Source organism: Gouania willdenowi, chromosome 19 (genome assembly GCF_900634775.1).
Source record: "Gouania willdenowi chromosome 19, fGouWil2.1, whole genome shotgun sequence".
Lineage (NCBI taxonomy): Eukaryota > Metazoa > Chordata > Actinopteri > Blenniiformes > Gobiesocidae > Gouania > Gouania willdenowi.
In genome coordinates, this window is record NC_041062.1 from 4,728,573 (window position 1) to 4,756,245 (window position 27,673).

The 27,673-nt window shown below is 37.1% G+C and overlaps 1 protein-coding gene across 2 annotated transcripts in view; it reads left to right on the plus strand.

Moving 5' to 3' along the window:
• ttyh2 (tweety family member 2) overlaps positions 1-27,673 on the plus strand; it is a 68,293-nt gene that overhangs the window by 20,196 nt on the left and 20,424 nt on the right. For both annotated transcript variants that reach the window (XM_028476275.1, XM_028476276.1), the window contains exons 3-5: positions 9,971-10,082; positions 19,590-19,810; positions 24,968-25,063. In XM_028476275.1, coding sequence (XP_028332076.1) covers positions 9,971-10,082; positions 19,590-19,810; positions 24,968-25,063 — 429 coding nt within the window. The remainder of the gene's footprint in view (positions 1-9,970; positions 10,083-19,589; positions 19,811-24,967; positions 25,064-27,673) is intronic.

A 27,673-nucleotide genomic window follows, 5' to 3' on the forward strand; every position in this document is an offset into this window, starting at 1 on the left:
ACAATCTGCTATACATCCTATCTGGTGGACATGCCAGCTCCTCAAATTTGGAAAAAATGTGTGTAGAGGTTTGGGGCTGGAACATGTTTAGGCCTTCAGTAAACAACTTAACATATGCCTCAGCTCCCTGTCATTTGATCATCTTTGAGCTAGAGCTGGGCAATATATCGAGATTCAAAATACATGGTTTTCTATTTTGGGGATATTAAAAATTACAATATCGCCTATATGAATACATATGTTATTTATAACTTATTTTGTTTTAAAATACTCATTTTAGGAGTTGCTACTTTCACTACAGCATGAAAAGCACAGTTTGATGGATTTCTGAGTGCGTTCTAACTAGGGTTACACATCTCCCTGTGATAAACGATTCGATATGCATCTCGATACACAGGTTACGATTTGATTAAAAAAACGATATCCTTTTTTTACTGACCGATTCGATACTAATTGATTTGATACAGTGTAGGAACTTTACGATTTGTTTCTACGGTAAATATTTGACATTATGGTCTTTTCAAATATGTAAAAGACCACATATCCCCAAGCATTGTGGCTTTATGGCACTGGCAAAACAAAAACAGCACAACAAAATCACATGTCATATGTATTTATTTTTAGACATGGAGCAAAAACAAAAAAGAAGTCTGGCTGACTCATTAGGTGGGAACTCCAGAGGTAAAAGTAGCACACAGAGGGAGGCAACAAAGATGCAACATGTCAATGTAAACAAGTTACACACCTATAAACAAACGTGTAACAATAACCTTATAATGATGACGTTTGGTGGTCACCTCAAAATGTGGCCTCAGACCTGGGGAGCTGGAGTGGAAGGACAAAGCAGCAACCACATTCTAATCGTAACAATGCTTCATATTCTCGTCACATATTTTTTTCCAAACCTAAACTCTGCTGTGAGTTATTATCACCTTACATTGTGTTCAAGTGCTCATTTTGGGATTTGTCGTCATATATTACGATGATTGACAGCCGCGGGTCTAATAAGTATAAGCAGTTACGTATGTCGTGAAGGAAAGCCGATTAAACTTTTCCGTGGGAAAGATACTTCAATTTGTGGCGTAGCTGGGCTGCGTAACTCATCATGGCAGTAGGCTAAAAGGGCGGAAGTGTGTTACCAGGGTTCCTCGCGTCAGATCCTACTGCGCTCTAAATGAAGTCAAATTTGCGAGATGGAAACAGTGTCGATCCATGACTCTACAACCGATTCATCTTGGAATTCATGGCTAACGCCTATCGATTGAGGAGGCTGCTACCGATGCAGCCGTATCTCTCACTTGTTGAACCGGATATTCGGTCGCATCGGTTTATCGTTCACAATTTTAGTTCTAACCCAGACCTTCCCCTAAACAAGCCACACTACAGAACTCACTCACACGTGCTGTCCCTTAGAGGAGATAAAGACTAAAGTGGCACATATTGTGCAGCTGTTTGTTAATAAATGTCCTTGTGTGGCATTTGGATCATCATATTTAAACTAGAATTGTCTTTCTCAGACTTCATTTGAAAAAAATTTATCAAGATTTATATTGTATATCACTATTTTGAGAAAAAAAATATGGAGATGTGAGTTTTGGTCCATAAGGCCCAGCTCTACTTTGAGTTATCTACAATACTAATTAAAATCACAAATGATTAGTTCATGGCCATTGTTGAAATGACATGCAATCACCTTTCTCTTATTCCTAAATTCTGTTTCAAGGTTTCTCCATTTTCCGTATTTTGTTTCCCTTACCTGATCATAATTACTACTGACACACAAAAATCATGTTAAAATAATAATTTATGAATATTAGAGTAATAATTATTAATTTCATTTTCAATGCTTCAGATGTTGAAACTGTACGTTCAAATTTTGCAAGATCAAGCTGGACCGCGCACCCTATTGAGATTTCATAGCACAAACATGTAGGCAAGGTTATATTCCGTGTCGTATAGCTATTTCAGTTTAAAGAAGTTCATTCCATGATTCCCAAGCCTGGATAAATGCAGAGGGTTTTGTCTGGAATGGGAATCAGATGTCAAACTTTAGCAAAAAGTCAAAAATGCGAATCACTCTAGGATTCACTATCGTGACCCCTGAAGGGAATTCTGTGATTTCACTGAATATTTTTGTTTTAAAATTGACTATTTATTTTGTACAGATGTCTGATACAGTCTTTTTTTTAGTATGAGTACTCATGTGTCTGAGTACCGATTATTGCAAACACAGTGGCCATGATTAACCAAATAAGATGTTGTAAATGTTGAAGTTATTTGTAGTAATTTAACCCTTTTTTTCGTTCGACATCGGCATTCCCTTGAATTTTGTTTGTACTGATGAAACTATGATATAAATGTAAATAAATAATCTTTTTAAAAAATGTACATCTTTATCTGTAAATGTCAGAAACAGGTTTTTACTTTTACAAAATTGGTCCAATCTGCAGATTTAAGGAAGTAAAATGACTTCCTTTCACTTCTCAGGCTGTCAAACCTGCCGAATGCAGCGTTTCGACTGCTGACAAACATTACCTTATGCAGCTTTTTGGGAAACCTTTGCATACTGCTTGTAATTAACACACACACACACAAACAGATCTTCCTCCCTCACAAAGCAGATGACTGAATTTGCTGCTGGAGGAGTCGGCATTCGAGCATGTGACTGCCATACTTGGCAACTGGAGGAAAATATTAATTCAAGCCTTGAGCATTATCACCATAAATCATGTTCTTGCACTGAAATCTCATTGTTAGGCTTGTCATGGATGTGTGGAAACCAAAGAACAGACTTCATTACAGTTGTACTTCCATCACATTATATTACATTGTTCCCTGACAATGAGTAACTGCTCAGTGCAGTTTTTAATTAGAGTTAAATAATTATAATAAGTTTTATGGCACAGTATGCACGTTATGTCTACAGTAGGGCTTCGGATTTCCTGTGAAATCAGACAGTGTGCAGAAAATTAACTTTCTCAAATGGAAATGCAATATAAAATAAGCAGAAATTGCAATATACAAGGACTATACGCTCACATGCATGTTTGGGGATAATATAACTTATTTACATGCAATTTATTTCCCATTAACAAGTGGGAAAAGAGACGGAAATGTGAAATCTTGTCCAAAATCTTACTACAAAATGTCATCATTAGTGGTGGGACTCCATTAAAAAAATTATGTAATTAATTAGAAACTTTGTAATTAATTAATCTTAATAAATCTAAATTAAACGCTTTACAGTAAGAGTGCTACATAATGTCCAATATGAATAAAGAATATTATAATTGCATTGTTCACAAAGAACAAACTTAAATGTAAGTTTTAATTCATGCTTTTCCAGATTTTTTTGTACACTTTTTAAAACAAATGTGTTTTTGTGTATTAAAATAAAAAAAACAGCATTAAGTACACAACATTCCAGAGAAGTGGAAAATGAACAGTGTTTTTTTAATGCGTTAGTTTTTGATAATGAATTAATCACAATTAACGTGTCCCAGCTCTAGGTGTTATATATATACAGTATATATATACACACAAGCACACGGGGGACATCACACATTTCCACAATAATTTTCCACTTATAACAGATGGACTGATTTCTACTAGGGGAAAGCCGATAAAACGGAACAGAAATGAAAAACAAATGCTACGTCTGCTTAAAATCAGCATTTTTCCTAAACCTTAAATCAAGAATGCAACTCGTTCTTGCAACTGCAAAAAGAATACGTAGAAAAAGAAAGAGCAAGGTGTGCATTATTAACCCTTCGTATGGTTTTCACAACACACACAAACCCTCTGACCTTCGCATTGCTGCCTTGCAACTCAAGGATTACTGGAGAAGATGAAACATGGATAAATGGAAGGATGATATAATATTTATATTTTGATTTTTCCTCGATTTGAAAGCTCATGCTGGCCTTTTAAAAGCATAAGGTCAAACACAGCGTGTCAGATTGGCTGCATAGAAACAGAATTAAACGACTAATCCAGTCACACTGCTGCAGGTTCTCTCTGCACAGTGTGAGCAAATGACTTCTGTCTGCAGAGTAAACCTGTCCGTAGTGGTTGAATATTTATGTGCTACTTCCTAAAGTGCCTCTAATGGGACTCTACTCCTCATATTAAACATGGATGCTTTGAAATCCTAATTAGAGGAGGGAAACAACTCAACATGAGAGGAGAATGAACACAGGCTGCTGTTACGATCAAAACTATTCACAACATAAATGCACTTTGAACTAGAAAATTTCCATTTCCTGAAGAAATTGCAAGTGAGGATGTAGGTGCTGGCCCGCGTCACACTGCATTAGCTTAGCGTTACCATTAGCTACCATTAGCTAGCATTAACATTAATTAGCATTATGATTAACTAGCATTAGCATTTGCATGAACATTACCGAGCATTCGCATTCACTAGCATTAGCATGAACTAGTATTAACATTAGCATTAACTAGAATTAACATTAGCCTAGCATTAGCACTAACCTAACATTAACCTAGCATTACCACTGAACTAGCATTAGCATTCGCCTAACATTAACCTAGAATTACCATTTGCCTAGCTACAGCATTAACCTAGCAATAGCATTAGCATTAGAATTAACCGAGCAGTAGAATTATCCTAGCATTGGCACTAACCTAGCATAAGTATTAACCTCATAATTACATTAACCTAGCATTAGCTAAGCATTCACCTAGCAATAGCATTAACCTGGCATTAGCTAAACATTAACCTAGCAGTAGCTTTAACCTCGCATTAGCTAAGCATTCACCTAGCTATATCATTAGCATTAAAATTAACCAAGCAATAGCATTATCCTAGCATTGGCACTAATCTAGCATTAGCATTAGCCTAGCATGAACATGAACCTTGCAATAGCTTTAACCTAGCATTAGCTAAGCATTGACTTAGCAATAACATTAACCTAGCATTAGCTAAGCATTGACTTAGCAATAGCATTAACCTAGCATTAGCTAAGCATTAACCTAGCATTAGCTAAACATTAACCTAGCAATAGCGTAACATTAGCAATAAGGTTGAAACAGACTGAAAAGGTTGCATTCTCACTATTGATCACTTTAAATAAAAGAACAGTTACTGACTCAAGTCAGAAATGTTTTATAATTAAGAAACAACATTTTTAATTATGTTAATTATAACTGGAAAAATATATTTTAGCATCATCTAAAAGTCAAACATATTTTATTTCAATGGCCAAATACGGACCAGTTTGATCTCAAATGGGCTGCAAATTTTAGGCGGGAAAATGAGCAATTTCCACATTATTCTATGTAAAGTAACGGAAGTTAGAGGTAATATCCAATCTTTCATTTTGTGACCAATTTTTATTCAATTTGGGATACTTTTGTGGAATAATTTTAAATAGAAATGCAGGATTTTGGAAAAGATAGAGCTTTATTTTTCAACAATTTGTGATTGTGAGAGTATTTGGAAGGGCTGAGATATCTTTGGTATTTTTACACAATTATTCATGTTTTCTGTAATTTAAACTTTATGCTGCAGGCCAAATTTGATGCTCTAGTCTAACGCATCAAACATCATGAGTTTGACACGTGATCTGAAATATCAGCATCAGTTATTTAAAGGTTATTCCTAATTTGTGGTTAATTCAAATAAACAATTCCCTTAAAAAGTTTATATTTTTGATTTTTGAAATGTCCCTCCCCTTTGAACCCTGGTTATGTGAATTCTGTGAATTCCTACTAGTAAAGTTCACAGATAATAAATAGACTTTTGGTTGAGCTGTCTGAGTAACTACCATCTTTTGTTATTGGAAAAGAAAAGTCTCCATGTTGTTTCTAATCAGAGTTAATGCAATAAATCCACACATGGAAGGAAAACAACAGAAAACCAAAGGAAGGAAGAATGAGACAAAGAGTAAAACAAGCCACACAAACAGGATCATCAATGCAACCACATTCAGAAATAGCTCTGTGAACAAAAAACAGACCAATTTGTTTCCTTGGTGTTGTTTGTTCTTCAGTAGAACGCACAGGACATCGTGTAAGTCAGAGGAGATGTTTGTGTCCTGTGGCTAAAAGGAGTCTTTTTATCGCAGAGCAGCGTGTGAGCTGAACCTGCTAATGGAAAAGGAAATATTTGGTCACTTTATGGTTTAAAAATAGAAATAAAACAGGTTTGAGAAGAGGGCAAAAGCATTAGTGGTCTAAACTATCCCAGACAGAATGAGAAAAACCTTTAAAATTAAAAAAATCCACTGGTTACTTTATATACGAGACATGTGCAACAGGCAACACAAAATATACAAAACAACAGCAAAAATACACAGAAGGATGCCAAAATAAATATACAAAATTAGGAAAAAATGCTAAAAAGACAACAAAAATGCACAAATTTGCCACAAACACACAAAAACCACCACAAAACTTACAGAAAAATACAAAAAAACAACAAGAAAAATGCACAAAATATACTCCAAAAGGCAAAAAACACAAAACAACAACAAAAACACAGAACGGAAAAACATTTTGTCCACAAAGGCAAAAAATCCCACTGGTTACTTTTTATACCAGGCATGTGTAACCGGCAACACAAAATATGCAAAACAACAACAAAAATACACAAATTTGCCACAAACACACAAAAATCACAACAAAACAACAGAAATGCACAACTATATACTCCAAAAACACAAAACAATAACAACAATACATGGAATGACAGAAAAATATAGAAAACTCACAAAAAGCTCAGACAATCAGATTTTTGTGGCCCTCGCTGTGACTCTGACATGTTGGACTACTTGAATCATGACAAATACACACAGAAGGGTCAGTGTTTGAACCAAAAATCCCCTAAAATGATTGCACAAACATCGTTTTACAGTTTCATCTCTGGTGGGAACAGGGACTTCCTTCCCTATCACATCTTAGAAGATAAAAGAAAAGTCAAATTGCATTATTGTGTTATGCTTATTGTGCTTTATTAGTAGTTACTAAATCAACAAAAGAGAGAAAACTAAAACACTAAAAACTAAATGAAATTATTGCCGCTGCACAGCAATAGTCGGGGCCAGGCAATTTTAAGCAAACATAGTCGTGTGATATATCGTTTCAAAGGTAATTCAACGTAGATTGTGATTATGCCTCACACAATTTGATTAGGGTCCCCTTTTTTTAATCAAATTCCATTAAAGTCATTTTCTCATTTATTTGTGAGTCAAACCGAATCATTGACACATACCAATATATAAATGGGTCCCATTACTCCGTATGTGCCACGTGGGGTGCCAGGGGCCCCCATTTTTAAATGACTACTCCTCCGTTAATGCTCATTGAATCGAGCTGTAATTTGACATGGATATTCTATGAGTGGATGTCAAGAGCCTCTTGGAGACCTTTTTTACTCGGTGGAACCGAGTCATTTGACTGGATTCTCAGGAACGTGGTACGTGCTATTCGGTGTGGAGACGTTCCGCGGGCAGGCCGTAGTTCATCCAAACTTGTTAGGATAAAATTTTGATATTTTCCTAAATTTTTTCTTTTTCTTTTATTTTTTTTAGATCGAAAATGTATTTAGCACAAATTAACATATACTCTATGTTTAGGTTCACAACATTTTAATGCATTTTAATGCTGTTTGTTGTTAATTGAGCAGCAAAATTTGTTTTACAGTGTTTTACAGAAAAAAACCCCAACATAAACAGAGTGATGGACTTCATAATTTGCAATAGATTAATTTAAATCTATAAAAGTTTCTTCAGTCGTGGGGCTACATTGTGGTAAAGTTAAAATCTCAATTAAAATTAAAATCTCAAACACGCAGTCTTGTGGGATCATTTTTGAACCTGTACAGGGGCCCGGTGGTATTGAAAAACATGATTTTTTAGTGTTTCTAACGCTTCTTATCCAGCATATTTTATCATCCAGGAATAAGTAATTGCATGTGCTTCACACAGATGTTATCTATCTAGAGCATCATGATAAGCCTGTAGGGAGGCGTGAGTTTAAGGAGGGGAGGATTATCTGGGTATGTTTTTGTCCCATCACCATGTAACAAACTCTAAATGATGGAGGTCTTTTTTTTTGTTTTTTTTGCTTTCATCCCAGTAACAGCATTCACATCGTTAGCAAATCTCTCCCAAAGAGCTTTTAATCTTTTTGAGGTTTGTGGTTTTGCAGCTGGTTGAACTTCCTACTATCATGTTTTATCACATTGCACTTGTTGTGTGTTTTGAGTTTCTCTCTCTGGGGAAGTCGACCCGCTGAGTTTCTCAGGGCCGGCGTTGCTCAGTTTTATAAATCGTGACTATGTTTAGCGTGCGTTTTCCTTCCAGATTGCCTGACTGTGTTTTTTTTCATCTAATGGGTTCAGTTGTAGTATTTTTATTGCGTTTAAAGCAAACATCATCCAGGGAAGAAATGCTTTTAAAAGCAGGCTACAGATCAGAGAGTTGAATCACCAAATGTTATTACTGTATGTGTTCTCAACATTCATGTCAACATTTAAAATGATGACCGATCTGAACACGAATACAGGAAAGAACAAAAGGTTTGTGCGCTTGTGTTGTTGTTTGAGGAATTTAGTGTCGTCTTTTTTGTGTTTTTGTATATTTTTCTCATTTTGTGGCCTCTGATTTTTTTTGGAGCACTTTTGTGTAATTTTACTTTGTCATTTTTATTTTTTTTTTAGTTATTTTGTATATCTTTCTTTAAAGAAAGATATACTTTTCTTTTTCTGGAGGAAAATGACTCAAATTCTGAGAATTTGAGTCATTTTGTGTTGTATTTATTTTAGTGTATTTTTCTAGTTGACCCATTTATTTTTTTGTTGTTGTTTTTTTTTGTGTATTTTTCTCTTTTTTGTATATTTAGTTGGTTTTTTTGGAGGAATTTAGTGAAAATATCATTGTTTTGTGTTTTTGGAGTTATTTTAGTGTACTTTTGGTTTTTTTCTCTCATTTTGTGTGTTCTCTTGTTTTTATTGAGGAATTTTGTTTTTCTGTTGATTTTGTGTATTTCTTTGGGTCGTCGTGTGTTTATGATGTCATTTTGTGTAGTTTTGTTGTATATTCTTCTGTAATCCTGCATTCATTTGGAGTTATTGTGTGCACATGGAACCAAAGGCTTCATGTGGTCCTGGCCTCCAGTTACTCATGTCTCGTATAGGCCTTTATGTGGAAGCTAAAGGGTAAAAAAACAAACTGCAGAATGAATGAATAAATGAAAGGCAGGCATTGCTTTGAAATCCTTGTTGTACGTCTGCTGTATGTAATTATCAAATATTTTGGTGTCATGGGAATCAGACCCAGTTACTCGGCACCAGACGCACATTTGTTTTTATTTCATTCAATGTGTGTGTGGTGCTGAACATTGTGTGTGTGTGTGTGTGTGTGTGTGTGTGTGTGTGTGTGTGTGTGTGTGTGTGTGTGTGTGTGTGTGTGTGTGTGTGTGTGTGTGTGTGTGTGTGTGTGTGTGTGTGTGTGTGTGTGTGTGTGTGTGTGTTCAAAGTGTGCTCGTTAATGGTGCTCATGCTACAGATCAACAAATAAAATTGGCTGAATATGCAGAATTATTCATGCCAAATAACTTTGAAAAAAAAAAAGGTTTCCTATTCAACGGATGGTTGCTCATTAAATTTACACTGAAAATGCAGCCTCGATTTTACATGCCAGGGCTTATGTTACATTGTGCAAGATTATTTGAGTATTTACGTAGAATGCAAGATGCTGTACCTGACTGCCTGTCATTTGTATTGTATGTTTTTACATTACTTTAAAAATTATGCTCTCAGGCCTTTTAAAGTGCGCGATCATTCACTTCTGTTTGGTTAAAATACGCCACTCATGAGCTTTTTATCCGTCCTAAATTTGACTTTTTGTCACTATTTTGCGTCCCATTGTTGACTTTGATGTTAAAGGATGTCCCTTTGAACACGTTCATCAAAGCCTCACCTGTCTCTGCCTGTCTGCTCGCTCCACAGCATCGCAGTGGGTGTGGGTTTCTATGGCAACAGTGAGACCAACGACGGCATATACCAGCTGACCTACTCCCTGTACAACGCCAATCACACGCTGGGCGGTGTGGACAGTCTGGTGAGTGACAAAGCAAAACCAGCTGCTTATACAGACGACTCGGGAAATATTAAAATAATTTGTTTATTTTGACACAGAACAGCTGAGTCATCACAAGCTGTGAGGTATTCACACACCGACACGACACAGATGTCCTTGTTTCACTTTCTTCACTGTCTTTCTGCCTCTTTGGCGTCTGATTGATAACAAAGGGCTACTTTGTGTCGGTTTTTTTTTGCTTACTTTTGTTACGCGTGACCCTCATCTGCCAATCACAACCTCACACACGTCTAAATGTAGCTTGCGCTGCAGTAATTTAATAATTTAATTACCCTCTATGTCAATAGATGGCAGTAGATAGCACCATAATTAAGTGGAAATTGTTTCATTCGCACTATTAATGTGATCTATTCACTTATTCATTTAACAGGATTTAAAATATAATGGAATATTATAAATTATTATTCATTAAAGTATGCATTGATATTTAATATTATTGATATTTATTAATTTTTTTATGTATTGATGTTCAATATTAGATGTTTATTTTATTTTTTGTGTTATTAATGTGATTTATTCACTTATTCAGTTAACACACAGGATTTAAAATGTTATAGAATATTGTCAATTATTATTCATTAACATGTATTGATATTTTAATATTATTGATATTTATTTTTAAAACATTTTGACGCTGTTATTAATGTGATTTATTCACATACTCCGTTAACACACCAGATTTAAAATGTTGTGAAATATTGTCAATTAATTTTCATTAACATATGTATGGATATTTAATATTATTGATATTTAAAAAAAAATCACACCATTAATGTTATTAATATGATTTATTCACTTATTAAATTAATACAGAATTTAAAATGTAAAGGAATATTGTCTGTTATTCATTAACATATGTACTGATGTTTAATATTATTGATATATATATATATATTTCTTTTTTAATCTATTATAATTTAATATTATTGATATTAGATCTTTTGCACTACCAATGTTAATAATGTTATTTATTCACACATTCAGTTAACACAATTTAAAATGTTATTGAATATAATCATTTTTCATTAACATATGTATTGATATTACATATTACTGGTATATATAATTATAACATTAACACAGATTTTGTCGAAAATCTTGAAGTGCAAAGAGTGAACTTGAACAGACGTCGTGGTCCGTATTGTGTGTCGAGTGTGCGACGGCCTTTGTGTGTTTGCTTGCTTGAGTTCATGGTGAGCAGCGATGGACTGTTAAAGAGTCGGATTCTTAAGCAGGACAAAGAGTCCAGTGTGCCACACACACAGTTCCCAGTCTCCCCCCATCAAATCAGCCAGGAGTCCACGGGACAAAGCACTTTGATTTAGACGAACAAGCAGCAGTACGAGTCCGTCTGATTGACAAAGTCTGAGTCCAAGTCCGCATAGAAATCATTGTGACCGTGGCTACGCTTTGGCCCCAAACTAACGCCTTTTAGCCTTTTTAGGGTTTGTAAAGAAGTCAGCTCACGGAGAAAGGAAGGAGGTCCTGGAAAGGCCTTTTTGTCTCTGGATTTAATTGGTTATGGTCTGGACTATATGCACATGATGTATTGACGAAGCAAAGGAAACAGTGAGAATAATAATGCAACAAAACAGTTGCTAATGAACAGAATGTGGAAAGTGGCCAGCGATTCAACAATGGGACTATGGTGACAAGTGAAGTCAATCATTACCAACCAATTATTTGGAGACCAAAAGGTTTTGGCAGCAGGTGGACAGGATCGATGACTGGGTCAGTGACTGGGCATCAGGCCAGCGCTCAAACGTCAACCTAGTTTATCATTAGAAACAGGATTATTCTAACTCCATTATCTGCAAAAAAGCTCCTTAAAGCTGCAATATGTAGAATTGTGAGGCGCTCCACACTTCCCCCTCCACTCATGAAAAACTCACCGGTCTTCTTGGGAACGCTTGCGTGCACAACTGGAACTCTTTGCAACTGTTTTCTTCATAGAGACTAGTAACAAATGTTGGGACTTTATCTAGTGTTATTGGAGAGTTTTCTGAAAGCACGCATCACTCACTGCTGTGCGGACAGTAAGAGGCTCAGAGCTGCTTCTCACACAAGCAGCTGCAGCCGAAACACTGCTGCCGTGAAAAATGGACTTCCGAAACTTTTGAGTTTTCACCAGAAAACGCGGCCTTAGAATAGTAAAAAAAAAAAAAAAACAGAATTCCAAAGAGAGACTGGAATTAGACACTTTAACATAGACAATCTGGCTGATCTGTATTATCTCCTAAGAAACCTTAAAGCTTTTAGGGCGTGTTCACATCAGTAAACCATGGCCTGCTTTTGCCCTTCCTGGATTACAGACAGACATCAGCCCTGCAGCGTGATTAAAGTTAAAATAATGCCATCAAAAATTCTCGTCTCATATGCTGATGTGAAGCAACAAGGAGAGGCAGGCGTATGTGGATGTCTCACAGGATTAGCAATGTTTAGCTGGCAGGAGATGACTATTAACCTTGCCTGCAAGATGGATTCTCCAAACTGAACCGATTTAAACCAATCATGAGGCAGTGTTGTGGTTTAGGGCGGGATATCCCGGTGTGACGAAGGCAGAAGCGCCAAAGCAAAACTGCCGCATGCGCAGTTGTGGGGAGAGCAACGACCCGGGCTACCGCTATTAGCTTAGCTCCGGATCAAAACAGAAAGATGTCGACGCAGGAGGATGGTTAACAAGCCCTTAACTCACATACTCGTGTTGCAAAAACGGCAAAAGTCACTCAACGACATAATGACCGCAGCGTTACTATCCCAAGAGAAAGTTTTCACCAGTGGTGTCTTGTTGTTGTTGTAGCGCCTTCTCTGCGATGCATGCCGATGATGACATTTGGCTAAAACAAATTAATTTTGGACAGGCGCTTTGCCCAATCAGCTTCAAGCATTCTGTTCATGTCCCTCCCTGGTTCCGAAAGGATTCGCCAGACACAGACCCAGGTCAATGTGGAGAACTCGAGTTAGAGGGAGGGGCTACACATGCATACAGATGATTATGGTCTAACGTAAATATACATTAGGGCTCCTTGACTCACTGAGTAGAAGCAAGTCAAGGAGTCACTGATTTGTTTCACTTTTGCTTGTTCACTCTCCTACTTTTTGCTGCTGAAAATCACATCTTTGCTGTACATTTTGTGTAAAAGTGCATCGAAAACAAGCAGCTCTGTAACTGATCAGCTGTTCTCTGCCTTCAGCATTGGTTATTATGCTTGAAACATCAGTATATTTCTTTGTTTATACCCGTTTGTTCATTAGTATAAAGTAAGTACATTAAAGCGGAGAGAAGTTTTGTGGCCGTTGATTTCCTTGTAATTTGTGTCTTGAATAGCCTCGAAACTACTTCAAGGCTAACAACATAGTGCTCAAAAAGAAGACAGAAAAAACTTGTTGGAATTATTAGGCGGAAGTCAAGGAAACATCAAAGCGATCAACAGACGCCTCTGAAGAAGACTGGCAGTTGACAGTCAAAACATGTCAGGAGATCAAAGTACATTTCTTGAACAACAGTTGTTGGAATGAATGAAACATTAACATATTACATTTACAAGAAGAAGGGGGAGACAAACATTTAAGTATGGGGAAAAAAGTAGAATTACTTCAGGAAATATTTCCATCTTTTTTAAGTACAGGCAACTTTAATAGATAAGAGTTTTGCTTTGAATCAATACGCAACCTCATGACATCAATGCACTTTAAATGATTGCGCTAAAGCTGAATAATTCAACAGTGTCTGTAATTTATGTCAGAAATGTGTTTGGAGTCATTTATATCAACTTTTATCTTTTACAATTACATTGGTAACCCAGATGTATTGTTTTGAGTGTGTTAGCACATGTGCTAATTTACAACACCTGTCCACAGGAGGCTTTTTAAACAGGTCAAAAGTAACAGAAATAATAAGAAAGTAAGGAGGAAATATGCACAGCACAAAACATAAAGTATATACAGTCAGTTGGGAGTCGCCATTTCATGTTCTCATAAGGATTACTGTAGTTTTTGTATTTCCGCTCCATTAGAAAGACTATTGGTCGGATTAAAATGCTAATATCCCTTTAATGTGTGTCAATTGAAATGTAAGTTTCAAATAATTCAAACTGGTGAGAATCATTGTAATCCAAAGTTCATCTAATCAAATCCATTCCTGCTCTTGTTTCAAATCTAATGTTTTCTTAATGTAGGTTTAGCCATTAAGAACCTGCTAACTGTAGCTTTCCAAAAACCTCCTATAATCGTGTTTATTCTGCAAACCTGGACTTTTGTAAGAAAACCTCTGAAAAACTCTGCGATCATCAAAGCAATCGGCTCCGCCGGGCTCCCCGAGGACGACAATGGTTTCTATCTTTCACTTCAGTCCCATGTCCCATTTCACGCTCCAGCTCCTGCATACAATTTTCATTGAATAAACTTCTCTCCACCCTTTAGACACAATAGGTTTGAGCCTGAGGAGAATCTAATTCAATATCTTAGCTGTGTGCTATTTTTTAGTTCAAATCAGGTTTTGAAAATCAAACCATTTAAAAAAAGAAAATGAAGATATGATACTCTCTTTTTAAAGGTTACAACCAGAGTTGGGGTCAATTACATTTTTCAGTTACAATTACGTCTTCAATTACAACTCAATTGTGATTACAGTGACTAAGTTGTGTTAGCATCTCTTATGATAACGGGTCAGTTTTGACTCGTGTCTTAAATCAGCTGTAAAATACACTAAAAATATTATCATCATCTAGTTTGTTTCTCATCTATTGGTTACATTGTTAGGCTTCCTAATCAATGAAAATATTGGTATTCATATTTTTGGTGTGGGCGTCTGTCAGTATAACCCTCGATTTATATAAATTTTTTTAAATGGACAAATGATCCTCAAGAGAAATGAGAGGTAAACTTGATATGAAACATATTTTAATAATTATTACCTATGTATGTGTAAACCATAGAGCTGTGACATGGTTCCTCGGTTTTGAGTTTAATTAAATTGTAAATAACAGTTTTTATAGAATTTCAAGTCAATTATCTGAACTCAATTACAATTCAATTATGATTGCAGCAGATTGTTCCAGTTACAATTACAAATACTTCATAATTGTAATTAATTATCAATTATGTGATTAGATTTATAATTGACTCCAATCCTGGTTGCAACTTAAGGATAAAAACTTATCTGGAGATTATAGAAAACCAGTCTGTTTCCAACAGTATTCTTGTAGTTTTTAGTGATTGGATTTTAAATAAATCTTTACTCTCTTTCTTCTTCCTGCAAAATGAAAGGATTTCTCGCCTATAGTTGATGGGAAAACAACAAGGCACTGTAGGGCCATTCTTTCCTTTCCCTGATTGCTTTCAGACACCGCTATAAGTAGACATTACTGTGAAAAATAACCTCTCCCCACTGCACATTGATCCAGTTTCCTCCTTTTCCTCAAGCCATGTTTGAAACTTAGCAGTGTACGATACATTGTGTATCCCAAAGCAAAGCTGAGCACCAGGATGCGTACCGGTAATTCATTCCAGTTTCATATACGTATGTTGTTTTGTTTGGGTTTATCCCCAGGCACGTAGACGCCACTATCTGACAGCTGAGAGAGCTTTGAAGTGAAAACTCGCTATGAAGGCGTCGTCAGTGTCCTTAAAACATTCAGACTGGGATTAGGAGATTTGATCACCAATGATCTCTTACAAAGTGCGTGATCAGACTGAGACAGATCGAGAGATTAACGAATCAGATGTCTCCCTGGGCCTTTTGTACATGGTTCTTTTAAAAGGAGTTTGGCAGCAGATACCCATTACATTTTTTTGCCCATCTTTACATCTGCCTGGTGTAAGGAGGAGGAAGATGATTTCTTAGTAAACAGAAAACCAGAATACATAATCCCATATGGGTTCTTTTACCTTTTACAGTCATTTTTTCTATAATGTTGCCTTTTTGTTATGTTTGCAATAGCTGCAAGATTTATAGATGAGATCAACAAGAAAAATAACTTCATTATCTTGTTTTAGCTCCTTGTTTGTCTTCACTGTCATGGTTAGCGAGTAACTAAACCCCAAGGTTTTGGCCAACGTGTGTCTAGGCTGAGTCTATAATGCCCAGCCTTACAACTTCATATCAAATATACTTGCTTGTTTTCAACTTGATTTGGGGTTCAGTTACTTTTTGAAATACGCAATGGCTAGCCGTACGGTTGCCGCATTGGCCCGGTTTAGGTCACGTGGCGAAGACTAAACCTCACTGTAAACCTAATCCTAACCCAAAAAATTGTTGCGATATCGGGTTATAACCTAACCCTAACCCTAAGACGCTATGTACATGTATTTTGGTAAACGTACCAATAGCACCGGGGGTTGTCCGTATGGCAACTGTATGAATGGACACTTCCTTTAAAATACAATAGTGATTTTATTACCAATTTAGAATCCCCAAACCGCTTTACACTATTCACACACCAATGGTGACAGAGTGAAAATGCACGGCGTTAATCAACCGTTGGTGCAACTTGCCCAAGGACACTTCGGCACACAGACAGATCTTGGGAATCCAACTTCCAACCTGTCGATCTAATCAGATTAGCAAACAGTGGTAGTTTAACAGCGTTAGTGACATGTTGGAGACATCTAAAACATTCCTGATTCTGCACGTCTGCTTTTCTAATGCTGTTTTTATTGGATACTTGGATTTGGTCGTCCGTGGCCAATGTTTCATAAACACGTGTGAACTGTTTTCATAATCAACTAGTTCGTATGCACATTTGCACACCGCGGTCTGCTTCGGTTACACGTCTGACTGCTTATTCCTCAGATGTGCATGCATGACTGACTATATGTTATCCACAGGCTTAATGGCAAACTAAATAAACCTCTGGTACTACAAGTCAAGACATCATCTGACCAGAGGTTGTCAGTGCAACAGTGGGCATGTCCATCTCTGATACCAGTGGGTCAACATATTGGTCAGAGAAGTTGGACATTGAATTGGATCGTTTGAGAGAAGGTTGAGGGAAGATAAAAATGTTTGGCACAGAAGAAGAAAAGTGATTCATGATTTATTTGATTTTACTCAGACCTTTGAGCCAAGTGACACCATGAGAATGTGAGGTTCAACTCAGATATTGATACAACGAAGTATTGAACTCCAAACCAAGAGCATTGGTAAAGAATTCAGCCATTTTGATGCAAATATTTGACTGATAATTTAAAGGAATCCTCCACTGTTTTTTAACAATTTGCCTAAAATCTTTGAAATGTTATTAGAAGATCTACAGTATGCCTAACAAATCACATTATTATGCACCATATTCATTTAAATGCCTTTTAAAAATGGGACAACTTTACAGTGTAAGAGCCTGTTTTCCACCATCTTGGAATCACGTGATTGATGATGTCACACAGCCCCACTGCCTATAAACATCTTACTGTTTTCTAATAGAGTGAAGCATTCAGCTTGATTTTTAGATCATTTAGCAGCTTTTTCTGTCAAAATGCCAACTTGTGCTACTTTTGGTTGCTCTAAATCAGTGGTTCTCAAAGTACCCTCTTTCTCTTATTTCTGAATCCAAGTACCGCCTTTGTCCGGCAACAACATTTTCCATAGAATACTATGAAAAAACAAATATTGAGAATATTGATGGAATGAACGAGTGATCATAAACATTTTAAAAATCTCACTTCGTAAATAAGTGGAATTAAACAGTATTTAGTGCCTCCTGAGTAGATTTAATTCTATAGTTTTTATCACTCATGTTTATCTCACACCTGGTGTGGGACCAACACTAACTCAGTTCATGTTCTAATCAAGATCATTTCCATCATCATTATTATGATTATCATTTTTAACTAAAAATAAACATTATAAAACCTATATTTTTTAATGCTTTTGTAGGAGGTGACAGTTCCAACTCTGTGGTTTTGTAGTAGACAATGAAGCAGAGAGGAAGAGCTCTCCTAAGGGGCCTTTAATCCCCCTTAAACAATGTGTGGTTGACGCTCTAGCGGCTGAAGTTAGCGAGTAAATCCCAGACATAGTTAAAAACACCAACTCTGAGGATAGAAGGACTCCGACCCAAACAGAATCTGAGTTTACCCTCAGCGAGTACAACTTTCATGTAGAAACATGATAATGAATTGCAGCTGATGATGATGATAAATTTCCGTGGCAGATTTGGCAATTCTTCAACTGTGTTTGACCTTTCCTTCATAGTTCATGCACTATCAAATGCAAAAGTATTCAGTTATTTCCACCCGATCTCTTACACAGACACAGAAACAACAAGGCTTGCCAGTTTTGTGAATTTCAAGTACCAGGAGCTGCATGGGAGCAATTTGCTTCTCTTCTTTTTAATGATCAAGGATGCCTCAGTCAATGCCGTTCTCCTGCTAAACAAGCTCTGCTGTCAAATAAAGTATGCAGTAATTAAACAGAGGAAGATGCCCGCCTCCTGTGCGTATCAGATAATGCATAGCTACTAAGCTTTGGCTAGTTAAACTGCCTCATTATGGAGGTATTCCTTATAATTTACTTTAATGAAAGGAAATTACTCTGTTTTAGACTCCATGCTTTAGATTTCCAGCTAGTTTCCTCTTGCATAATGACTGCTGCTAACATGGTGCTAACATCCGCAAATCCATGTCACACAGTGCCCACAATTCTTAGCTTGGAGCAAAGCATGCTTAGCATATTAGCATATAGGCAGAGTTTGAGATTAAATAGAAACAAATATATAGACCGTCTTGAGATTCGCACCTACCGCAATGTGTGTAATATATACAATAATGCAAAAATTATAAGAAAACTACAGATTTCTACGGGTAAGGATGTGGACCATTTCAGATGCTATAAATAATGTAATATTCTTGGGAAAAATTAAGGTTTTTATCTCAATTTTAGTAAACATTATTCAAACATTAGCATAAACCCGACCCTGCTGCTGAAGCACACCAAACTTCCAGCGGACGCAGTTCGGCCCCTACTCAAAAACAGATGACATATTCGGACTCGGGGAATGAAACGCATCCGCTGGTGCCAAATTTTCCATGAAATAAGCACTTTTTAGCACCGTGTTTTTGTTTTTCACTTAGCAGACCTTTCCGCTGACACCTTGTTTGGCCCCATAAGAGCACTTTTGGAAAACCAATCGGGGAAGCACTATTGACGCTGGAGCCACTTTCACACAGCTCTCTCCCATAGGGTTAGGGTTAGTACCACCCTTCCCGTAGGCGTGGTTCCAGTGCCTTTAACTGACACGCCCCCAGCGTCTCTGAGCAGAGAGAAGTGCTTGTTTTTCCATGATTTTGAGACCTAATTTTATACACTTAGCATTTTTTTCATCTTTCAAATTTGGCTCAGTGGTCAATGACACATGTTTCTGTGGTGTAACATAAATTTATTTATGCTTTATTTGGATTTGAATATTTTGGTCAAACCCACTAAACCTAGTTAATATTTCACTTTTGCTACCCTCCCCTCTCGCCCTTTAGGTGACGGGCACCATGGGTAACATGAAGAGCGCCCTGCACCAGCATCTGGCTCGGCTGGATGAGATCTTTGCCACGCGGGGCGACTACGTGCAGACGCTGCAGTTCATGCAGCAGATGGCTGACAACGTGATGAAGCAGTTGATCGGTATTCCCGACTGGGAGCAGGCCAAGGTGGACCTGGCTACCGTCGCTGAACAGACTGCAAATATGGAGTACTACAGGTAGAGAGCTAATAAATATGTGTGTGGATTTGTATTTACATATGACGCTCAGGTGGGAGAGTAGACAGGATAACACACTCATACAACACAATTTACAGCAACACCATCAGATATCCAAGGTCGTTTCTAGCTATACGCGGATGGACCGCATAAACACTAAGTGGCCCTATAGCTAAGTCCTCTGCCTCATCTGAGAAGAATGACATTTATTGAGATTATTCAAAAATATAAACTATTCATGGGAAATATTTTTGGGAATTAACCAAAAATTGGGAGTAACTTTTCATAGTGATATTTGAGATGCCAAAATTTTCCCATCTATATTTTGAAATTTCAAAAAACTATCATAACCAATGATAATTGTATAATTACAGCACCATTGGCTCCCTACGTAACAAGCGATTTTAAATTTAGAATGTTCAATGCTTTATTGCACTGAAGTGACTGAGCCCGACCTAAACCTGAGCATCATAATTTGGTGTGTGGCTTCAGGGTATCAATACCTTGATGGAGTTTGAAAATGAGAAGTGTGCAATTATTTTTTTCCGCAGTTATTGCCCTTATGCCGTTTTTTTTTTTTTTTTTTACTCTGTTTGAGATATCTTCAAAGGAGACAGTTTTTCTTAGAAACTGTTTAAGATGGTTTGTAATTTTATATTCTGATGCTGATTTCTTATGTATACATCTGAGTTCTTAGATTTAGGACATTTAGGAAAAGGTTGTGAGTTATAATGAGAACCAATCTGGCGGGTGATGTAGATGACTATGTCTTCTTGTTTTCCTCAGTTGTATATCTAAATTATTGCATTAAGTGCCTTAATACATCGCAGACAGTCTGGAATAAATGTCTTTCACATAAGCAATTAAACAGGAGCCACTGCCTCCTAAGTAAGTGATCCATTCAGTTAGAAACACATGAAAAAGTCAATCCTTCGCCTTGTTAACACAATCAGACATTGACATTGAGTGAAAAGTTGGTACAACTTCATTCTTGGAGCAACTTTGACTTGCAGTGAAATAGATAATTCATGTGTAGGTGGTTTGGATCAGAATGTGTATTGAATATATCTCCTAACATTTAGTGGTGGGAAAGTACTCAGTGGTGGGAAAGTGACATGTTGGGAATTTTAAGTATTTGTTCAAATCCTGAGCAATCCTTGCAACAAACTGATATTTCAAGTATATTGTCTATTAAGAACAGCACAGCAGCCGACACTGTGTAAGGAAGTATCATCCGTAGCATTGTGTTAAGCTCTTGCTCTTATCATCTGAGAGCAGAAAGCGTGTTCTGTTATCCGTTTGCTGAGCAGTATTTCTGTTGAGTCTGCAGGAGCAGACGAGCCGTGTATTGATCTAAACTGGAACTCACTGAGTCTGCCAATACCAGTACAGCCCACATGATTCCAAGGCTTTGCACTGTGTAAAGGCACACATTGTAGATGAATTGATCTGTCTGCTCTACTTGTTTTTGATTAGATTAATTCAAGCCATCTTATTGTATTTGTGTAGTCAGAGCATTTTACAGTTAATTTTAGCTTTGGGCGTTAATAATATTTCAGTTTTTGATATATTTACGAGCTGTAATGTCATTTTTATTATATATTTTTTTACATTTTATCAACACCTACACACTACAGACCGCACTGCACACATTTATATTGGGTTTATGACTGGCTGTTCTCTAACCAAGCAAAGATAGATTTCACAAAATAAAGATGTGGAATATTTATTTCTGTGTTCTTTGTGAGATCACGCTATATTTTGCAGATCTATATTAAAGCGATAGGCAACTTTTGACATGAATGCACTTTAAATGATCGACCAAAAACTAAATATGAAACTTTCACTACAATTTAATGGGGAAAAAAACAATTTTGGAGGCATTTATTTAGACATTTAACCTCAAACACATGTAATATATTTTTATATTAGCGTTTACATACAGTGTATGTTGTCACGTCAGTCTTTGGTGAAATATAATTTTGATCTGACGTTTTAGTGCTTAGTTATGAACTTATTAGAGATGGTACGATATAGACTTTGAATGACAATAAAGAAAGTCTAACTGAACTTCACAGTACAGATAAGAACGAAATGTCATTGCATTGGCTCGTATTGCAGGATAAAAAAACAATTAATTTATTATTATTATTATTATTATTATTAAATAATTGATTAAATTGACTTTGATCTCTGAATGAGAATTTATTCTGTTTTATTTTCAAAAATTAACAGTGCAAACTTCCTGTCTGAAAGTAGAACCACACAGCTCATATATTAATCAATAGTAATTAATGCTCATTATCATCATGAGATCCTTTAAAAACCTCCAACAGTCTACAGCATAGACTGTTTACGGTCCACACACAGTAACATGTCTCTGTTTTCCATCTATTTTACAAGAACTATCTCCTTTCCTATCCACTTTTCCTTTACCCCGTGGATGACGTCACGGGGTAAAAGAAGAGGAGTTATGTAAAGGCCATCACGTTTGTTTTGACAATGAGACACACTTCAACTAGGTGACGTAATAATCTGAAAGTCGCGAAGGTTAGTCACGTCTGCCGTCTTGAAAAAACTACAAATTTCTGAAAATGGACTAAGAGCACATTTATAACACTTTCAGCTGATATAATCTCGAAAATCACAAGGTTTGAATGTAAATCAAAGGAAAAGATTCTACCAAAGGTGAAACTAAAAGAATGTCACATTGAGAATGGTTGCTCACACTCACCTCCCACTCATTAATAAGAATTACGTTGAATAAAACATAATGTATAAAAAGGTCTCTGATCCCTTTTTCTAGAACCACATAGTGTCTGTTTTATGTCCGTTATAATCTGACATAAACATGTCTCACATATCACAATATATGGATTTTAAATTATTTATTGAAAGTTGTTTAAGGCATATTATTGCATTTGTAATTTACATGATCTCTGTTACTCGTCGGTCATTGTGAGTTTCCGTGCGCGCTCGGATGTGCGTGTCCCTTTAAATGTTGTCGCCGCAAGGAATTGTGGGTCATTATGTGGTCTCCTTTGGTAAAGGATGCATCAGTGTTTCCTAGGCTAAAGGAGGTGAAAAAGGAAGCATTGGGCCTCTTTTCCTGAGCTTAAAGAGAACTCGGACGCTCTTTATCATGGCCACCACTTAAACACTTCCAGGGGTGAAGGAACAGTGGATAGTAAAAGAGATAGAAGGGACTATTCAGACACAGCCAGCATGTCAGAATCTGAAGGAAAAACTGTACGATGTTGGACCATATTTGGACACGTACAGGTTCTACACTCTAGTTTATGATTGTGACAAACACAGTGACCTCTTATGGAAATGTGTATCTGATCTACTTGTTTTGTTGTGTTTTTTGTTGCAAGATAGGTCGCGACCATGATGTTTTTACAGTCAGAGAGTGAACGTACTTCCCTGTTAAACCAGTTCACTGGCCTTTCCTCCCCCTGTCAGAGAACACTTTAATTCAATGAGACCCTAATTGGATTAGGAGGTCAGGGATGAGCCCAATGTCACCAAAGCTCCTCCTGTGTAGATGTTCCTTTCACTGTACCCTGCTGTAATGGGGAAAGATGGAAGGAAAATCAGTGGTGAAGGATACAAGAAGAAGAAACGGAACGATCAAAGACAGAAACAGCGATAAGTAGAAAGAGAATGAGTAATGTAGGAGATGTCTAATGAAGGTGAAGAAAAGCGGCAAATAACGAGACAGCGTGGAGAGATGTGGAAGTGATGATGAAGAGGGAAACAGGAAGAGTGGTATGGGAATGGAGGAAGGTTGTCTTTCATCTACGGGATTTAATCCACTCATGGTTCACCATCTGGACACGTTTGCTGTGTCCGTCTGAAGACTGGACGACGTTAGCAGGACAGATGGTTGCACACAGGAGAGCTGCCGGACCACACTTACACACGCGGGCATTAACATACACGCGCACGCACAAACACAATTATCACAGGTGTCTGTTTAGTAAAAAGAAGTGAGACACTTCCCTTCAGGGCAACCACTTGTAAAACAGAAAAGCTAATAATTCTATGATTTTATCTGTAAAATTTGAAAATATTTAAACAATGTTATTGTTTTGGTGCTTTGCTTATATAGAATGTACAGTATATACATAAATATTAAATAAACATAATAGAGCTTGGTCAAATGAACCAAAATTCATCCATTTTTTTTTTTGCAACTCGTAGTCGAACACACATTTTGTATTGTACCGTATGCTGTTTTATTTTTATTTTTTTAAGTAATTTCTGAATAATCTGAATATTGTGTTTTCTGCTGACACAGATGAACATAGCCACCATGTTGTCCCTGCAATTGTCATTGAGGGTGAAGCAGTTTTCTCAGAGTGAAAGAGGTGTAGAGAAGATTTGGCGAGACAGCTAGGAGGTTCAGAAAAAGGGCAGGTAGCAAATCTTGCGGCCAGTATGACGTATTGCTCTATGTGTGGCTACTGGACAGCTACTGGACGTCTCCGTCAACCGTTCAAAAAAAGAAGTTGTGTGAACAGTGGACGCGCTCAGGATTAACATCCGTCCCAGCTTCAGTAGCATGGGACGGCTACGACATGCTTCATGCTCATATGTCTGCACAGCCTAAATTTATGTCCGAAATAATACGTTTACATCAATAAAAAAACAAAAACGCCGGTAATAGATTGAAGTTTCCGATGGCCTGACACGTTTGTAGGCCATTGTCATCGGCCAATAGAGTGCCACCGCCTAAAAGAGGCTTTCTATTGGCTTAAGATGGTGCCAATAATCATTGCATTACGCCATTTTTAAAATAGCATTATAACAAACAGGATTGCGGACAGAGTAGCTTTTTTGTGGATTTTTCCAAGAATATTGTTTTTGGGTGGTCAGTACATTGGTGCGCTTTATACCACCAAAAATACAGTCTTATTTTATTGCAAAATAAAAAAGTGTATCATGTAATTTTTAAATATTGCCCAGCTCTAATTTATTGTTTTATTTGTTAAAATTGTTACTAAGTTTGTGTGGGAAACGTCTCCTCTGCTGCAAAAACACCAACATCCATGTGGTATAACTGGGACCTTGTCTTTATCACACGCTTTTAATGTTGCCATAACCAACGACCACCAGCTGTGGTTTATTTCACTGCTGCGTCTGTTTCCACAGGTGGTTCTCGTACCTGCTGCTCCTCATCCTGGACCTGATCATCTGCCTGCTGGCTTGTCTGGGCCTGGCCAAGCAGTCCCGCTGGTTGCTCACCACGTGAGTAGCGCACATCGCATCGTATTATGTGTGCACCCACAGAGAGTTTGAATTCACGTCTGTGGAGTTCCATCTTAATGGTTCAGTCCTGCGTTACAGGGCGTTAATAGAGGAAGAGGAAGAACAAGCCAATAAAAAAGAGGTATTTACTTGGACAATAATCCCTATTAGGGAAAACATACAAGCCCAAATAAGACAGGGAATTGTTTTGGGAAAATGTGTTTTGTCACATTTAACCGGTCGACTGATTGTCAAGCAAGTGTAAAAACTGACAAATTTGTCAAATTTTGCTCATAATATCATTCATAATCACACGCCTGCGCAGGATTTCATGCAAAAGGAAATGGGAATTGCTTCATGGCACAGACTGAAACCTTCACGTACATGTTTTTAGACCACATCACGCTTTGTCATTTCCATGTTATTTTTCCTGAAAAGCAGGTATTCTTGAAGCGTAATCTTGTCGTGATTTCAGCGTAGCCCTCCCGGCTTCCCCAAGTCATCTAAAGCATAAAAATACAAAATGAATAGCTATAGTTGACTGGGTTAACTCTGTTTAGCATGTTTGGTAAGTTTATTAGCTAGTAAAGTCATCTAAACAGGGAAAGAAGATAATACAGAAACAAAACGGAAAAGTGTAATATGATGCAGAAATTCAAAATTTGAAGAAGTTCTTCCATTATGCCAAGAGAGATTTTATGAAAATGTAAAAGAAGAACCTTTAAATCCAGAGCAGTATGCATGTTGAGAATCCTAATGTGCTGTTCCGACTACATTTCTAATGCATTAGTGTAGAAAGGAGAAGTCTGGCCGGGGCTTGTTTCTCTTCCCATGGGAACAAGGCAGCTTAGCTTAGGATCATATCCTTGAACAAACAGGGCTCTGCTTGCACTGTTGTATCTCACCGTTTGCCTCTCAGCCATGCCAGCAGTAGGTCGAATTAACTATCTACAAATTGATTCCAAAAGTCACTCTGAGCCTTCGGACGTTATTAACGGAGGAATTTCTTTGCCGATAGTTCTTCCAGTTCAACCCTGGACCTGCTTTCCCACCTGGGGAAAGTGTTTTACACTTGGAAAAAAGACAAACTGAGTCTTTCATGGAACGTGTTTAATTATTTACCTTTGTATTTTTAGACATCTTTTCTCCTTTTTCTCTTTAAAATTTAATTCATTCTACCTTGAACAGAAAGTCTTTTCTCCTCGTCCGCATTACCTTATATGTGTTGCACAGAGACGCGTGTGGTTCTCCAGGGAGCACCATATGCACACCCTGCACAGTCAAAGTACCCTATATATGTGTTCCCCCTCGCGCACTGAAAGAGCTCCGTCTGTGCATGAAATGGTTCTGAAGCTCCATTCGTTCACAGAAGTGTCTTTCTGTCTCCTTCAATCAGCTCAGGGTGTGAGCTGCACAAAACTTTCCCCACTAACCACACACAGAGAACCCTCCGATGCCTCCGCTCACACACCATGAGTCGGTGTCGAGAGTGTCTGCTCTCCCGGGAGATGCTCTTTTCCACTAGGTTGGAAGTGGTTGGAGGCGAATTACAATCCAGAGGCAAACCAACTCTATGTGCTGCCTACGGGGGCCTGGGTGGGTGTTATGGTAACGCACAGTAACAGCTCGGCTCAAGTTATTCCCACACGAGAAACTGCAAGACACAACCATGAAATCTGATGAACTGTAATAAGAAGATACATATTATCAATTGCAATGTTTATTCTTTACTACCAAGGTAGACAACTTTTATCACAGCAGGGCCAAAAAAATGTGTTTGTTTGATCAGAGTGCCACATGATCATGTCAGCATTTTGCATAATCAGCAGTCCGAGCAATAATACAGGAAAGAACAAATAGTTTTTATTGTAATTTTGTGTGCTTTTCTGTCATTCTGTGTGTGTTTATTGTGAAGCATTTTGTGCATTTCTGTCCTTTTGTGTATTTTTCCTGTAAAATATATGTTTTTTGGAGTCATATTGTGTATTTGTGCTGTCATTTTGCATTTATTGGAGTAATCTGTTGTCATTCTTGCTCGTTTGCGAATACTGTGGGTTTGCGAGTTTCGTGATTTTCTTGTCTTTTTGTGTACTTTTGTTGTCATTTTATGTAATTTAATATAATTTCTGAGTAATTTGGCATATTCCTGTTATTGTTTTGTTTATTTTTGTTGTGGTTTAGTGTGTTTTTTGAGTATTTCATGTATTTGTATCAATTTTTTTTACTGTATTTTCCTGAAATGTCATTTTTTCTGTTTTTTTTAATGTATTTTTGCTTTTGTTTTGTGTATTTGTCTGTCATTTTGTACGTTTCCTTTGGGGGCCACATGAAATTAGAATGAGGGCCTCATTTTATTTATTCAGACTGGGGGCGCATTTGCACGTCATCTCCTTTGCCCAGCAAGGTTCCCTCCGGCACTCCCAGGGCCTAAAATATGTTTAAAATATTCTGAAATTATATATGGTAGGGATATACTAAGTCAAATCTCACGAGATTATTCATTTAACCCTCTTTTATTGAGAAATTATTGTGAAAATGAGTAATATTCTCCCAAAACATGTAGGATGAGTGTATATCCATGTAATATACAGCAGCTATTTACATTTCAGG